This window comes from Phascolarctos cinereus, unplaced genomic scaffold (assembly GCF_003287225.1).
Source record: "Phascolarctos cinereus isolate Bilbo 61053 unplaced genomic scaffold, phaCin_HiC Scaffold_9;HRSCAF=440, whole genome shotgun sequence".
Classification (NCBI taxonomy): domain Eukaryota; kingdom Metazoa; phylum Chordata; class Mammalia; order Diprotodontia; family Phascolarctidae; genus Phascolarctos; species Phascolarctos cinereus.
This window is the reverse complement of record NW_027556402.1, coordinates 16710646-16728010: the sequence shown is the minus strand read 5'-3', so window position 1 is coordinate 16728010 and position 17365 is coordinate 16710646. Positions and strand designations below refer to the sequence as shown.

The 17365-nt window shown below is 39.2% G+C and overlaps 1 protein-coding gene across 1 annotated transcript in view; it reads left to right on the top strand.

The window, feature by feature from the left end:
- Positions 1-17365, top strand: part of GC (GC vitamin D binding protein) — a 47218-nt gene that overhangs the window by 12285 nt on the left and 17568 nt on the right. Inside the window, 5 exon segments of the mRNA XM_078148290.1 lie at positions 10099-10168; positions 10830-10962; positions 14606-14798; positions 14801-14816; positions 16486-16618. Coding sequence (XP_078004416.1) covers positions 10099-10168; positions 10830-10962; positions 14606-14798; positions 14801-14816; positions 16486-16618 — 545 coding nt within the window.

The window sequence follows — 17365 nt, the reverse complement described above, 5'->3', positions numbered from 1 at the left end:
AACTCCCACTTTCACTGATGAGTTTGGTCTCCTAGAGCAAGACTAGCTATTCCTCTAGCCCCCTTAGGGTTCTATGGGTAGCCCTGAAGGGAAGAGTCAGAAGTTTCAAATGCTGTATAGCTCATGAACCCCCACTGGTGTGTTTTCCACTCTGATTTTCAATTGATATCAATTAGCTAAACATAATCAGCTGTCAGAAAATGTTATTTATTTTTCTGGTAGTATAATAAAAGTAGTTAGTACAAAAATTTTCCTCCAAAAGTTTGTGACACACTTTACCACATATGGGGTCCAAGGAAAATGGGCTCAAACTAAGACATCACATGTGGTAAAGGTTTAACTCAGCTCTGGGATGTCCTTTTGATGAAGTCCTCAAGATAGTACCCATAAGTATGGCATATGTTTCTGTTAGACTTTAGGTAAGAGCCTTGAACCTCAGTCCAGTTTTTCTGTGGCTCCTGATGCAGACCCTGATGTTAGCTGATCTGAGAATGTTGCTAGATTAGCAGCAGGAAAATGGGAAGTCTTTTGGAGAGGTCCTCCTCAAGTCAAGAGGTGATGGACAAGGAGACCAAGATAGGCTGAGGCCCAACGCTCTGATCCTCTGCCCCAAGGAGTCACTGCTCAGGGCTTTAGCTGCATTGCTCTCTCCTCTACAATTGCTTGGTCTCTGTCCAGTTCTGAACTATCTCGCTGACTTTATATAGGACCCACAGAGCATTACCAAGATTTCTCAGCTATCCTGAGTAATATCCCTTGGGTTGATGTAGGACTTTCACTTCATGTAGTCTAAAGTGTAAGAGATGTGTCCTCATCAGGTTCATGTATCAGGGCATCACATTTTGTCCCATATTTTAAGTTGTTTTCCAGTCATTTTTCAGTCATGTCCAAGTCTTCATGACCCCATTTGGGGTTTTCTTGGCAAAGACACTGTAGTGGTTGGCCATTTCCTTCTTCAGCTCACTTTACAGATGAGGAAACTAAAGCAAATAGGGTTGAGTAACTTGCCCAGGGTCACATAGCCAGCTAGATTTGAACTCAGGAAGATGAGTCTTCCTAACTCTAGGACTGACACTTTATCCATTGAGCCACCTCACTGCCTTTTTTGTATAAGCTTTTGAACAAACAAAATAGAGTTAAAATTAGAAGTGCAAGGGGTAATTGGGGAAAAAAGCTTTGTAGTAAGTTTTTGAAAAGGTCAAAATTGATATTACTTTGAGTTTCTTCTGTACTGCTTTTGACTATATTGACAATACAACATAGCCAATTTTATGCTGCATTAATTTTATAATTGAGCCTGCCTAAAACCACCTTGCTATGTCCTGGAGCTGAGCTCAGGAACTTAGTTTTCCCTCTGAGTTGGTTTAAAGATATAATTACAAGAAAAGTTGTTGTCTCTCATATTGGTAGTCTCCAGGATATTTCCAGGCCATCAGTTTGTTCTAGTCCTCATGAAAGTAAGGGAGATTTTATCTCTTCTAAGGAGACAGTATGTCTAGTAGTTTTGAACCCCCAGCAAAGATTACAAGATGCAGATGGATTCCATAAAACAATTACCCTAAGTGGAGTGGTATAAGAGGGTTTATTTACTAAATCATCCCCAGTATCCTTACAAAGAGGAGGAGAATAAATCCCTTCAGTAAGGAATTTTAAGTAATTTGTTCAAGGTTGAGAGGCAGCATGGTGTGGTAGATAGACTGGAGTCATCTAGGTTTAAGATACTGCTGCCCACATAACCTTGACAAGTTACTCCCATCCTTTAGGAAACTCTCTGAAACTCTAAGTCAAAGAGGTGCTGACTTCCATTGGCATAGGGAGTTTTCTCATCTTGGAATGCCTGTGTCAATGAAATCACAGGTCCATTCTCTTTCTGTACCACTTGCTAATCATACCTTACTCACAGAACAGAGGGGCAATATCAGGTTTAGACTTCAAAGAAACCACTTAGTTTCCCACTCATCAATCGTCTTGTATTCCCTTACTAGAATGATCAGAGCCTTAAAACATATCATGAAGACTAGTACTGGTGGTAAAAAATAAAATTTTGTATATAATATCCTTATTCTATTGTATTTTTATTTTGTTAAATATTTTCCATCTGGCTGTGGCCATACTTGGAGTGCCACTGGCCACGTGTGGTAGTGGACATATGCCCAGTGGTTTGACATCTCTGGTGTAGATGGTACAAAGTAATAGAGAGAGAGCCACCATATGAATCTGGAAGACCTGCCCTGCCCGGGCAAATGGCTCAAGCTTCCATGACCCTCAGGAAATTCCCTCCCACTATAACACATGTCGGCTGAGAGAGCTCCCTCACTAAAACTTCCATATCCTAATTGCTGTCACTGAGTATGACATTTGCTCTTTGGCTGTGAAGATATAACTATCTTAGTTTCAAACAGAGCAATACATATTAGCCAACTGAATCTTTTCCTTTGTAGCCTGTCTTTGGGACTTAAAGAGTGAGGTAGAGGAGAAGGGACCTCTAGGCTTACCCTTTCCTTCTTTCCAAAGGGAAGAAAGGAGCAAGCCTGGAAGTTCCTTCTTCCCAGTCTCTCTGCCCCAAAGGCTAACTTTCTTCTTGACATAATTAAGTTCTGGACATTTAAAATCTGAAATCGTGTTGGTATAAGTCTACTGAATATCATTTTGAGACACTAAAGTCTAGTCTATGCTTTTTTGTCGTCCTGTCCTCCTGGAGAATTGATTCAAAGATGACCAACCTATATTTTTATTCTTTAATCCATCTTCTACACAGCTCCCAAGATGAAATTCATAAAGTACAAGTGCAACTTTTTCACTCAATAAATTCCTGTGGCTCCCTAGTTCTCCCTCCCCACCAGCTGCTAGTGTCTACCCTGAAAAGTACCTGGGTTTATTTTGAACATAGGTGGCATACTGTGGCATGCAGGCAGTGCAGTGATCAGAAAGTTCGACATGGAGTTAAGAAGACCTGAGTTAAAATCTGGCCTCAGACATTTACTAGATGTGTGACCCTAGAGAAGTCACTTGACTTCTGTTTGCCTCAGTTTTCTCATCTGTAAAATGGGGATAATAATAGCTCCTACTTGTCAGGATCAGGTGAAATAATAATTGTAAAGTACTTAGCAGAGCGTCTGGCACAATGTTGACTATTATTAATATTATTATGATTATGATTATTACATATCTTACATACATGGCATCTCCTCTAATAGCCTCCAAGTTCCTCGAAGACAGGGACCAATTCATTTTTGCTTTTGTTGCCAGGCCCCTACTACACTACTTGACCCATAGTAGGTGTTTATTAAATGTTATCAATGAATTGCTTGAACTGGGTTTCATCAATGAAATTCAACACCATTTGGCTTCAATGATAAGATGACAAGCAGAGAAGCGACGTTTTAATGAGTACTCAGGTGTGAATGTTGGAAAGGTACCATCAGTGATAAAGTGCCAATTCTGAGGGCTAACCAAGGAGACTGTGGTCTGTCATAACTACCCCTTCATTGACTTCAGTCAAAGGCCCCGCCATCTTCTCTATTTCTAATTGCTAGTAAGTCACTAGAAGGGTGCAAGAGTTTTCAATGTTGTTAAGAGTCTCATTCTTCAAACTCCTGAAGTAGCTGACTGGCCAAATAAATGTTCCAGGGCTGCCAGAAAGATTCTTCAAAGGCCGTATAGCCTACCAACAACATCTGCAGAGAAGTTGACCTTTCCTCAAATTCCTTTGACTCCCAGGAATGGAGCCCTTGGCTTCTTAGACTGTCTCTCCCCACACCTGCAAAGTATCCCAGGGATAGCCTCGATCCAGATGGCATTTGAAGGCATCTGTTCTCCAAACTGAGCCATTACCCTTGGGGAAGGACAAAGGAAGACCTATTATGCCTTCCTTTTAAGTCCTACTATGTGCCATGCACTGTGTTAAATTTGATCCTTGGCCTAAAAGCAGCCTTGCTGAAGTATTAGAAAGAACATTTACAGAAAGCTCCTGATTATGAAAGTTCTAACAACATGCCTTTGTATAAGTTTTCTTAGTTTGCAAAGTGTTTTAATGTACTTTATCTCATTTGATTGTCATGACAGCTCCAGGAAGTATGTTGGGCAGATATGATTACCAATCATCCAATAATAAGCATTTATTAGGTGCTTCCTATGTGCCAGGCATTGTACTAAGGGCTAGGGACACAAAAGAAAGGAAAACCATTCTCCCTGTCTTCAAGAAACTCACATTTTAAAAGAGGACACAGCATATAAATAAATCAGTAAATACAAGTTAAGTAGCGAGTAGATAAAAGGTAACCCAAGATGGGAAGTCACCAGCAGCTGGGGGTTGGAGGGGTGACGAGGCTGAGGAAAGAAAAAACATTCTGCAGAATGTGGCCCTTAAAGGAAACCAGGAATTCTAAGATACAGAGATACGCAGGGAGGGCACTCTGGCAATGGAGACAGGCAGTACAAAAGCATGGTGGTAGGAGGCAGTTCTCTGAGTGAGGAATAGAGAGCAGGCCAGTAGAGCCAGTATGTGGAGAGCAGTGAAGTGTGAGAAGATCGGCAAGGTCAGGAGCCAGGTTATGAATAGCTTTAAATGCCAAACAGACTTTTTCTATTATTTTGTTTTAAAATCCTTGAGGTAATGGGGAGCCATTGGAGTTTATTCAAGAGTTGGGGAAGGGAGGTGACATGGTCAGACTTGGGTTTCAGAAACATTGCATTGTGTGGAGAATGATTTGGAGTAGTGAGAAACTTGGTTATCCCTACTGGCATCTTGTATCACCATGGTTAAGGGCTAGAAGGGGCCTTAGAACTCATCCACCCGATTCCTTCATTTTACCTTATTTTTTGTTTGTTTTGTTTTAATTTTGCCTTTTGTTTTTACATGCAAACAGTCCAGGCCTCTGTTTTTCTGATCAGTTCTAGGATCAACTCATTGTCCTCTTATACTGACTGTTCTAGGATAGACATAGAGGTAAAGATTGGAGATGAAGGGAGAGAGAGATGGAGAGGTAGAGGTAATCATAGAGGCTTCACTGCGTAGTCCTGGGCTTGATACAATCAGCATACTGGCACGCCCTAACAAGATCTCAGGGAGAGCCTCTCCCTTTCTAGGGAATCTCTCGCACTCAGCTGGGCCTGGAGTCTCCTTGTCAAACACCTTTGGCAGACCTGCATCTTCCTCAATCATGGCTCATCTGATTCACACCCAATATCAGACTTTAATGAGACACTCCAAAAGAGCCCCAGGACAAATGGTATCAGGGGAGACCTTGGGCTGATCAAGTAGGTGGTGTCACAGCCAAAGAGCTCTACCAGGAACCTCAGGAGAAATGAAGGAAGGCCTCTAGCACATTGGGACAACCCCTTCTGAGAAGCTTATGGGAGGACCTGCCCAAGAATCCCAGGGGATAGGCAGCATGTATGAGTTGCTATCTGCACCATTAGAAAGAATCTAAAAATTGAGATCAAATATCCATTTCAGGATTTAATTGGAGAATCTTGTTGTTGCAAAGCACCATATTCATTTTTAGATATATACCTCCCCCAATCAGCAAATCTTGTAAGACAGGTGAAAAAAGAAAAAAAGAAGACAATTCTGCAAAGGGAAACAGTTGTGTCTGACAGTATAAGCAATATTCTATACCCATAGTCACCCACATCTGCATTGAAAGGAAGGAAGCACATTTTATTTTTCATCCTTCTCTGGGGCCAAGCTCGGTGATTGCAATTACTTTTGTCTTCCTATGCTTTCAGCTTATCTTGGTGGGGCTATTGAGTATATTGTTGTCCTGGTTCTCTGTGGATATTGTATTTCCCTCTTCTATATCAGTTGATATGTGTGTGTTCCATGTTTCTCTGAAATCTCAGGTTTGGCTCCTTTCTAGGATTTCTCCAAGATTGAAATGTATTCTTTTCAATACGGAATAGTTATTTATTTTCTATACACAAAAAGAAAACACAAAAAGTTCTCATAGAAACACATTAACCAAGAATTAATAACAAGTTTTATTTTTCCAAAGAATGATTCTTTTTTTGGCAAGGCATTTGGGGTTCAGTGACCTGCCCAGGGTCACACAGCCTAAGTGTCAAGTGTCTGGTCTGAGACCAGATTTGAACTGAGGTCCTCCTGACTCCAGGGCCAGTGCTCTATGCACTGGGCCACCTAGCTGCCCCAAGATTTTTAAAAAGCAAAACATAAAGCACTTTGTAAGATTGCCAAAGAGACATTTTACATTTCACCTCAGCTCTGAACTGTCCAAACATTCTTGTGTTTTATGGAAAATCAGGCCAGATTGTGGGCTCATCATCTTGTGCCTTCTCCAATGTAGAATATATACTCCAACGTAGAGTATAGAGATTCCCCTTGCCACAGTGAGCTCTGAGCAAATGACCCAAGATCTTGCATCCACAAGGTTGCCTCCAAGACTGGACACATCCATCTCATTGTTATCTATGCCTACAAACAGGCGTAGAAACATAAAGCTAAAGAGCACCCAGAGGGCCAGGCTCAAGCTCACCTACATGAGCTGTCCTTACTCAAGGTGTGTGAAAGGAGGAGTTACACCTCCAGGGTTAGCCTCAAATAATAATAATTATGATATGATTTCCATATGGAAAAAAAGAGAGAGAGGGAGAGAGGGAGGAAGAGAGAGGAAGAGAGAGAGAGAGAGAGAGAAGAGAGAGAGAGAGAGAGAGAGAGAGAGTCATTCCCTTTTAAAAATCCACTAAGTCATCAGTTCTTCCAGCTTCATAGCCAAAGTGGAGATTATTTCATCATTCCCAAAGCTCCCATGTCCTTCAGCACTGACCTGAAGCAGACAGGGAAGTTCTGTGCATTTTTGAAGGCTTCTGTTATTTACACCCATTATCTCTTCATCTTGGGTTGGAAAGGTTTGTGGGAAAGAATTTCTCTGACATCTTGCTTATCACAATCCTCCTCTATTTGACAGAAGAGGATGCTGAGGGGTTAATCTAGAGGGGTTAATCTCCTTAACCAAGGTCACACAGGTAGGAAGGGCTTGAGCTTGCACTCGACTCTAGGTCCTCTGACTCTCCACAAGCCATGGTGAGATGAGGAACCCAAGGATTTGAGAAGGAATAAATATTTTTCATGATATTTCTCTATGATAGTTCTTAACATCAGATGGTGAAAATCTCATTGGTTTTGTATATCACTCAGATGGGGAATTGGGGGAAGGCTGAGGTGATTTTAAAAGGACCATGGTAAGGCAGTACAAAAAACTAATCTAGTTTAATCTTTCACAAGACTAGAGCAAAGTAGGACATGATGTTACAAAATGTAGTTTAATGAATAAGACAGGCAAACATCGGAGGTAGATTAGGATGAAAACCCTGGCATTATACTAGGTTCATGTGATATTTGACTATGTCAAAGTCCAGACCACCCACTTTGTAGCCAAAGGTCAAAGTAAGGGGATTTTAGTTCTTTAACCTTTCCTTTGTAATGTGCTTTTGAAAAATGAATCAGAACTCAAATAGTATCAAAGTATTAATCATTAAGTATTATACAATTAACATGTTATTCCCATTTGTTAAAGAGAGAAAATATTTCACTAACTTTCATCTGCCCTTGGCCCTAACATCTTTATATCACCTCTTTCATCCAGCAAATTAAATCAAAGATATTTCTTTCCTAAACTGGATCCTGGCTCATATCTGAGAGATAAATGATGCAACATTGCCCTCTGCAGGTTATTACTACAGCAGCAATTGTTTTCTGTTTTAATCCCGATTTTCCAAGTCTGTCTCTCTTTCTCTGTCTGTGTCTGTGTCTCTGTCTGTGTTTGTCTCTGTCCCTCTCTCTCTGTTTCTCTCTTTCTCCTTCTTCTTCCTCTCTGCCTTTGTCTCTCTGTCACTCTTATTCTGTCTCTCTTTGTCTCTATTTTGTCTATCTCTCTTATTCTGTCTCTGTCTCTATTTTGTTTCACTGTCTCTGCCTTTCTCTCTGTGTCTTTATCTCTGTGTCTTTTTCTTTCCCTCTAGCTCACAAATACACACACACACATACACACACACATATATAAATACACATATCCAAAAGGCTAAGACCACTTGTAGTCACACTTGATTTTGAAACATAAACTAATTTCTTTCCTCACAGCACTCTGTCTTCACAGAGAACTAGAAATGAATTCCTGTGTGCTTTTTCTGGAGAAAAAAATTTATATCAAATACAACATAGGTATTTTCATTAGTGGTTAGATAGGGACTAGACCAGCAATTTCTGGGGTTTGATTCAAAAAAATGCAAACACAGACATACATATATATTGGTTTTGTATGTGCATATTTTTATATGTGTACATATATGTGATAAATATAAATACATCATGTTCTGTGTATATATATGCATATGTATATGCATATATATATGGTATACACACACACACACACACACATATGTATTTGGAACTACACTAAATCTTTCTGACAGAATGTAATTTTGTAGTATTATTACCTATATTTGAATGTTTTACTCAATTTTGAACGCACCGTATATAAATAGTACACACGAAATGAGCATATGAAGTTCCTACCTTCTCTCTGAACCTTTGCTTTCAAACATCAGTGAGACTGTGGCTAACAGAATACCTCTGTCCTACGTTTGTGAATTGTGTTTTCCTCGTGAAGGATGGGGATGTGATTTCATTAATATAGAGACCTTTCTGATAAGGAAACTCCCTTTATCAATGAAGGTCAATAAAGTTCTTTAGTTCTAGATACTAATAGTTAAGTGATTTGGTCAAGGTCATAAGACCAATATCTGTCAAAGGTGAGACTATGTACTCAATGCCACCTCTCTTATTCATGAACATTATTTTAAAGTGAATTTTATTTTATTTTAAGAAAATTTATTTTTTTAAGAAAAAAGAAAAACCCTTAAATAAAATAATAGTTTAGGGGGAAAAAAAAGCAACCTGAAAAACTGGCCAGCCAGTGAAATGAGGGATCTTAGTCCCTTTGGGAAATTGACAAATTTCCCAAACTTCTGTCTTCCTCAGTTTCCTCAGCTGTAAAATGGGGGTATAACAGCACTCATGTCACAGGGGTATTATGAGGATCAGATGAGATAATATTTGTCAAGCTCAACACCTGATATAAAGTAGGTACTTAATAACCGGTGCTTCCTTTCTTCCTATACTTCCACTATTCCTTAGTCTGTCTTTTGTGGGAATTCAGAATGAGTCTGCTTCTTCCTCCATATGATAGTCCCATAAATTTTGAAGAGAGCTATCTTATCTCCCCTTAATCTCCTCTTTTTCATGTGTAATGTTTTATCTCTTACAAGGCTTAAAGAAATGAATAAGTAAATAAATAAATGGAATTCCCTGCCTTCTTTGGCCTCTTGGTACTTTGAGGGATGTTTGAAATATTTCTTTGTGACCCTTTGACTTTACCAGGGTGCAAGATAATGTTTTGTTTTGTTTTGTTATAAAGGGAGCTTTGTTATCCTCCTAGTTAATGTAGTTGTCACTTGCTTATGTTACTGCCTTATTTATCAAGCACCATTCCCAAAAGGAACCTCCCCTTGCCTTTACATTTTACAACCTAGGCAGCATTTTATGAGCCTTAAGAAGAGTCAAGATCTGGATAGTAGAACAGCACCTATCACAGGTGAACAGCACTTTGCCCTAGGGTGCTGATTTTCCATAGGGCAAAGCCTTCTTCCTTCCCACTTACACACCTATCCCCATGTCTCACCTTGGAGTCCTCCAGCATGGCTCTATGACTTAAACACATACCAATGGGGATGGGATATCTTCTTTCCCAGAGCAATTCCACCTGCTGTCACACTGTTCCTCTGTGACTCTTCCACATACTCCTCTCAACTGAATGCTTTCCTGGGGGACAAATCCTATCTCTGCTAGTCAGAAATTCTGAATTCCCTTCAGTGAATAAATAGTATTGTTGCCTTTCTAGAGCAGAGCTCCTTTAATTTTTTTCACTCACGACCCTTCCAGCACTTCTTAAACTGTGGGCTCTGCCTCCATATGGAGTTGTGACCCACAGTTTAAAAACACCACCATTTTATATATCTATGGGGTATATCAGAATCATAAAGAAAGGGAAATGTAAGATTCTCTTGTTTCTGTTTTTGCAGGGCGTGATTATGAAAAATCTAAAGTCTGCAGGGAATTCAAAAGTCTGGGGAAAGATGACTTCCAATCTTTGTAAGTATATCAGGGCATACTTACTTACACACCCTGTCTGCTCTAACAAGGGTAGGTTGATTCAGTCAGAGATAGAGCTTTAGGGTCGGTCCAATGGATCAAGTGGTCACATCCAGAAATAATTTAAAGACAACAGAATACCCCTGTTTTCCCCAAATTATCATCTCTATTTTTAGCCCATATGGCCTGAAATTCCCACCTTAGATGACCGCGGCAGAACATTGACTCAAGATGGTCAATGGTAAAGTATCCTTTGGGAATAGACTCTGATTCCAGATTAGTTACTGGTTTGACCCTTTGGGCCCTGAAGAAAATTATATTCAGGAAATAAAAATGATGGCAGGAGGAGAAGGAAGAAGTAGTTAGAAGCAACAAGCTTTGAGTTTGGGGGTAGGGATGGAAGGAGACAGAGGATGGGCAAAGAAGCTCTAAAGAAAAGAAAGAAGAGCTAAATTTTTTCCCCTAATATATCTTGACCTAAAACAGGAAATAATTTGAAGTAGTCTAGCATTCCTTACTTAAGCCACAAGGCAGGCAATTCTGGGTAAAACTATTACATAGATTTTTTTCACAGGTTTATTTCAACATGATTTATTGTAAGTGAAAGAAAAATTTTATTTGATAGTGTATAATCTGAGATTTCCTCCTCTTTGTTCCCCAGATCATTTGTCCTGTACAGCAGAAAATTTCCCAGTGGCACCTTTGAACAGGTCACAGCCTTAGTGGATGAAGTTGTCTCCTTGACAGAGAAGTGTTGTGCTGAGAATGCTGACCCCAACTGCTATGACACAAGGGTAGGTCTAGGTGACTGCATGGGGCTGTTAGGGCCTGCCCCCAAAACAAGGCCAATAGAGCATGAGGTGAGCAAACACAAGGGCCTAACATGGCAGGGAGGACGCACAGCACAGCAGGCCTATGTAGCGTTGGTGTGAAGGCGCCGTGAAGTCCAAAAGCCCCAGAGCTCAGGGTGGTTTGAAGAATAAGCAGGTCATTCCAAAGGAGGGGGGCCATTCTGGTAAAGTAGGGCTGGTCCCAAATCAGCCCAAGGATATGTCACAGAAGCAGAGAGCTTCAGAGTCAGAAGGAACCCAAGGATCCAGCTACTCCAGCCCATATCAGATGAGTGGTCAAGAGGTCATTCTGCATTTGTTTCAAAACAGACAGTATACATAGATTAGATAGGTAAATAAGATAGATAGATAAGATAGAAGTGGATAGATAAACAGATGGACAGATAAGATAGACAGATGGACAGATAAGATAGATGGATAGATAAGATAGATCAGACAGATAAGATAGACAGATAGATAAATACACACATAGATACATAGATGGATGGATGGATAGCTAGATGGATAGATAGAGAGGAATATATATGCATATACATATGCATGTGCATATGTATGTGCATTAATATATGCATCAATATGATACAGATCAAGAGAGAAAAAAGAGAAGAGACAGAGGGGGAAGGAGGGGGGAGAGAGGGTCAGACAGACATGCAGAGAGACAGCTATACTTAAAAACCCCCTTGATCTGGCTGTCCCTACTAGCTCAGTCCCTGTACCTCTCCTTTCTTTTATGGTTAACCTCCATCTCTCCTCTCTTTCTCTTCTCACTTCTCTACAATTTGACTTCCAAACTTTATCATTCCACTGAACCTCTTCTCTCCAGAGTTACCAATGACTTCTTAATCATCACACCTAATGCCCTGGTCTCAATCCACATCCTTCTTGACCTCTCTGCACCATTCTGCCCTCCGTGTATTTTATTCTCTGACATCAGCCTTCTTATTGGTCCTTGCACACGCCAACACTGCATCTCCCAGTTCCATTCTTTTTCATTGACTATATCCCAGTCTAAGACATTCTCCCTCTTCATCTCTGCCTTCCAGGTTTCCTAGATTCAAGGATCATCTCGAATTCCACCTTCTGAAAGTAGAATTTTGCCTTTCCTCATTCCCATCTGCCCTTCCTTCAGAGATTATCTCCCATTTACACAGTATCTATCCTGTGCATGCATTATTGTTTGCATGTTTTTGCCCTAATTATAATATAAACTTCTTGAGAGCAGGGATTGTGTTGTTTGTTTGTTTTTTTTGAGGTGGTGCAAAGGGGTTGCCTTTCTTGGTATCCCCAGCACTAAGAATAGTGAATAGCACATAAAGCTTAATAAATGTTTGCTCTCTGGTTACCTGGAAAAACAGCCAGAATTTAATAAGGAGAAAGAGAATAAGTTTTATACACACACATATATATGTGTATATGCACGTATGTGTATATACATATACCCATACACACATGTGTGTTATGTATATGTGTCTATATGTATGTACATATATACACACAAATATATATTATGTATGTGTATACACATATGCATGACCCCTTCTTTTTCCTTCTGGATTCAAAGCACTTTTAGAAAGGTATTGGCTTTTTTTTCTTTTTCTGGCTTTCATTAGGACTTGTTGGGCAGCATAAAGGTAAGGAAGAAATATAGCAGTATAACAGGAAGAAGTTAAAAGGAGAAGCAGAGAGTGAAAAGATATCAGTGTTAGGAGAAGTGAGAAAATGCAAAAGACCAGACACTTGAAGCTTATATATGATTTTCCTACTTCTGAATAAATGATTACTAATATAATCAAATTTTAAATTATGTCAGTTAATGAGTACAACTGAAAATTGAAGCTATTTGCTGTTTGGGAAGTTTAAAAAAATAAACAAATATTAATGGGAAAATCTTGAAAGATTCATGCATAAGAGTTGTGGGACAGTGATGAGCAGACGTGTTCAAACACTCCTATTTGCCCCACTTACTCTACTACTGATTCATTGCCCAGCTAGGTTTCCCAGTTTCAACATTTGTTCTCTGCTCTGGGAAAGTTGTATCAAATGATCTGTAATTGTTTCTGTCTTGTATAGCTCTGAGTACCCAGTCGGAGATAATGTCCTGGTAAAACACCTCACCGTTAGATCTCTCTCTCTCTCTCCCTCTTCTCCTGTGATTCTCTCCATTTATTTGCCCTTTTCACCTAGACTACCAAAAGCCTGCAGTTAGAACTATTTGTTAAAAAGAAATGCCAAATATTTCAAACAAGGAATGTTAAATAGATATTACTAAACCCTGAAGAAAAGGCTTCCATGAGCAACCTAAGGGAAGAAAAAATTATCACCCTGGGGCCTTAGTCCAGGGGGATTTCAGCACTCTCTTTCCCCACACTGCTCATGCCCAAGCAGTCTCTCTGCCAGAGCTCTGCTCCTTTTCTTTGCAGTGGCTACTTTTGTCCATGCTGCGAGGTTTTCAGCTCCCCCTAGCTTCTTGTAGTTTCCCTTTCTCTTGCTCCATGAACCTTTAAAAGAGGTGGACTCCCTTTTGAGCCTCTTTCCTGGACTTATTGAACTGATCTTTAAAGGCCACTTGAAGGCACAGTCCATTATTTTTCATCTTTTGTTATTTTCTTTCTGGTTCACTCAAGACACTACTACATAGCCCATAAAAGTATCCCCCCAGAATGATGCATTTTTGTTATCAGATCTCTTTTCTGTGATTAGGTCTGTAAAAGACCAAGCCCCTTAACTGTGAATCTGCTTTCTACTAATTAAAATAAACACCAAAACCAATCCAAGATAAAATATCTGTAAGCAAGGAAGAAAAATTAATAAAATTTTTAGCATATCACACTTTTTTATCATTGTCAGAAAATATTGAGCTCAAATGTGTTTTGAAATTCAATCACATTTTCTTCTACTAAGGAGTCAAAGGGAGAGGAGAAATATTGCTTGGACAAAATATACCAGCAAAAATCCTGCTGGAAATATCACCCTCATCCCCATCACCAGAGAGTTATTAACTGCTAAGGTTAACTGGGAAAAGATGTATGTGCATTTTCTAGTCATTTACAATTTGCTGTGAATTATATCAATCATATTATGAAATAGTTTTCTCCCTGAGAACTACTTCAAAACAAAAATGGGAGTTTAGAAGTAGAAAAGGCAAAAGATAATTGGAAAGCCTTGAGTTTTTGTCATTGCTATGGTTAATTATATGGACAGTTTTTCTAATATTGAACAAGCCGTACATTCTTGATATAAATCCCACCTGGTCATAGTGTATGATTAGTACTTTGTATTTCAAAGGCTATTATGAGTAAAGTGGGGGGTTTTTGGAACCCTTAAAGCATTGTAAAAATGTGAATTATTATCCTACATACCATTAAATGTCGATATTTGGCTTGGAGTGATGAAATGTGTTTACAATATACTAGGACCATAAGACAGTAGGATTTAGAGATAGAGGGGACTTTTAACATTACTTACTTCATGCTCTTTCATTTTATTATACTTTTTTTTACATCAGAATTATCCAAAGATTTACTCTACTACTGTTCGGGAAAGTTGGCAATAATAACTTAGCCTTTTTTTCCTGTTTCTAAAACAGACTTCAGAATTGGCTACCAAGTCCTGTGAAAATGATGCTCCATTTCCTAAACACCCAGACACTGACAAGTGCTGCACCCAAGAAGGTCTTGAACGAAAACTCTGCATGGCAGCTCTCACACACCCTCCCCAAGAGTTCCCAACCTACCTGGAGCCATCAAACACAGAAATATGTGACTCCTTCAAGATGGACCCCAGGGCTTTGCCAACAAGTAACTTCCTTCCCAACTGATTTGATTTACATATATATGGACACATGTGTGTTCACACATATATAGCACATATGTGTGTGTGCACATTGTGTATAGATATATACATGTGTGTATTATGTATGTGGTTGTGTGTGTGTGTTACAACTGTGCAGGATCCTTCGGCCAAAATGAAATTTTATACTATAGTTCCCTATTTTTGAACAGTTTATTCAACTTTGTACTCCCTACACATAAAGAGCACATAGATTTTCTTTCTTCTCTCTAATATTATGAATCCAATGATAATTGATCATGTTAATAGGATGCTCCTGCCCTACATTTGTGAACTTTGTTTTCCTCAAAGAAGATAGAGGTAGGGACTGGACCTTTGATTTCATTGGTATAGGGAACCCCCAAATAAGGAAACTCCCTCTTCCCATGCAGGGAAGACACTTCTCTATGTCTTAAAGATTGCCTAGAGCACTTAAGAGGTTAAGTGACTCATCCAGGGTCACATAGCCAATATGTGTAAGAGGTGGGGCTTCAACTAAGTAAGGTCTTCTTATCTCCAAGGCTAGCTATTTGGCCATGCTGTGGCATTCTTGAAAGTTTTGCATAAATTAAGAGCCAAACTATGCACCATCCCTGGAGACGTCATCTTCAACCTCATTTAGCAAAGTCCTACAAGTTCAGAACTGAACAGAAAGATCAATAGGCAATCCTTGAATAGAAATAAACCTCAACTTCCAAATATTTTAAAAACAAATTTAATTAAAGTAAAATCTGTTTGTCTTTTTTTTTCACTTGAGGTTAACTTATAAATAGAGTAGCTTCCATAGAGAATTTAAAACTTTGATTTAGACTTAGTAATTTATGTGGGGGCACAAGGACCCCATATTTATTTTCCTAGGAAAATAAAAATAAGCATTTTTTGAAAGATATAGGTAAGTCTGTATTTCTTATGTGTGTAGTAGCTGACATTAAACAGGTTGGTTGAGGATTTTCAGCTATTACCATTTTTTAAAGGAGTTTAACAAACCCAAGTTGTCGAAGGCTTCAGAAATCTGTTAAGCATTTTTACATATTTTCCTTTAAGCTAAGAGTCCCCAGTTTCTGGCCCCTGTACCCCTTGGCTCTCAGTAAAACTTCCTATACCTCTTATTCAATATAAAAGGAAATAATTTCTAGAGTGTACCAAGACTACATACATTAGAATAACACTTCAACATTTGTAAAGTGCTTTTGAAATATTATCTCTTTTTTTCCCTGCACAACAATCCTGGGAGGGAGGTGTTATTATTATCCTTATTTTATAGATGAGGAAACTGAGGCAGGCAGAAGGTAATTGACTTGCCCAGGGTCACACAGGCTAGATTTGAACTCAAGTGTTCTTAAATACAGGTCCAACACTCTATCCACTGCGCAATCTAGCTACCTAAATAAAATAAACAAAATAAAAATATTAATTCATTTAAATAAGATAACATAGTTATTTATCAAATATTACTTGTAACTCTTGAACAGGTTTCTTTTAACCCTGGGAAAGGAACATTTTACCCCACATTAGAGATTGCTTTGTGCACATAGATCCCCACGAATTCATGGAATGCATGAAATTCTCATTTGAAGTAATTAAAATGAAAACTCAACCTGTCCTTTTCAAGACCACCAATCATTCTGTTTCTTTCAGGTTTTTATATGAATATTCAAGCAATTATGGGCAAGCTCCACTCCCCTTGTTGGTTAGTTACACAAAGAATTATCTGTCCATGGTAGGGACCTGCTGTACTTTGGCCAATCCCACAGCATGCTTTGTTTCGGAGGTAAGTCCTTCTTTGCATTGTTGCTTGTTTCAATGCTTTGATCAGAGCTCTCATGATTTTCCACATACGTGAATGGATTTCCTCACATAAGTATATATTTTCATTATGCATTACATGGTTTTCATATATGGTTCCCATCCCTAAAATGTGCATTCACACACACACACACACACACATACACACACACACACACACACACACACACACACACACACACACACACCCTTTTACCTATGCATTTCCTTGTGAATACAGTACATGTTTGCAGGAACAGATTCCAGGAATGGATCTCTAATCTTGACAGATTTCAGTGATAGCTTTCTGGGAGTCCAATGGAATGTAAACTCCTTGAAGGCAGAATTTTTTCATTTTAGTTCTTAACATTCCCAGCTTGCTACATAGTAGGCGCATAATAAATGCTTATTGTTGAGAGAATGAAGGAATAAAGATCTGGGTGTCAAACTTGCCTCCTTGAATAAGGAACTCTGGTTTTACTTGCTTATAACCCACTTGGGTATGAACATATGAGGGCATACATTATTTGTTAGATCTTCTCCTGGCCTTTATTTCAGGTCAATTTCTAGGTGTCTCTAATTGCCATCTTTCCTCCTACAATGACACCATTCTCTATGTTGTATCTCCTCTAGTAGATTGTAAGCTCCTTGAGGTCAAGGGATTGTCTTGTTCTTCATCTTTGTACACCCAGAGCCTAGCACCTCAAACATCTCAGGTGCTTAACAAATGTTT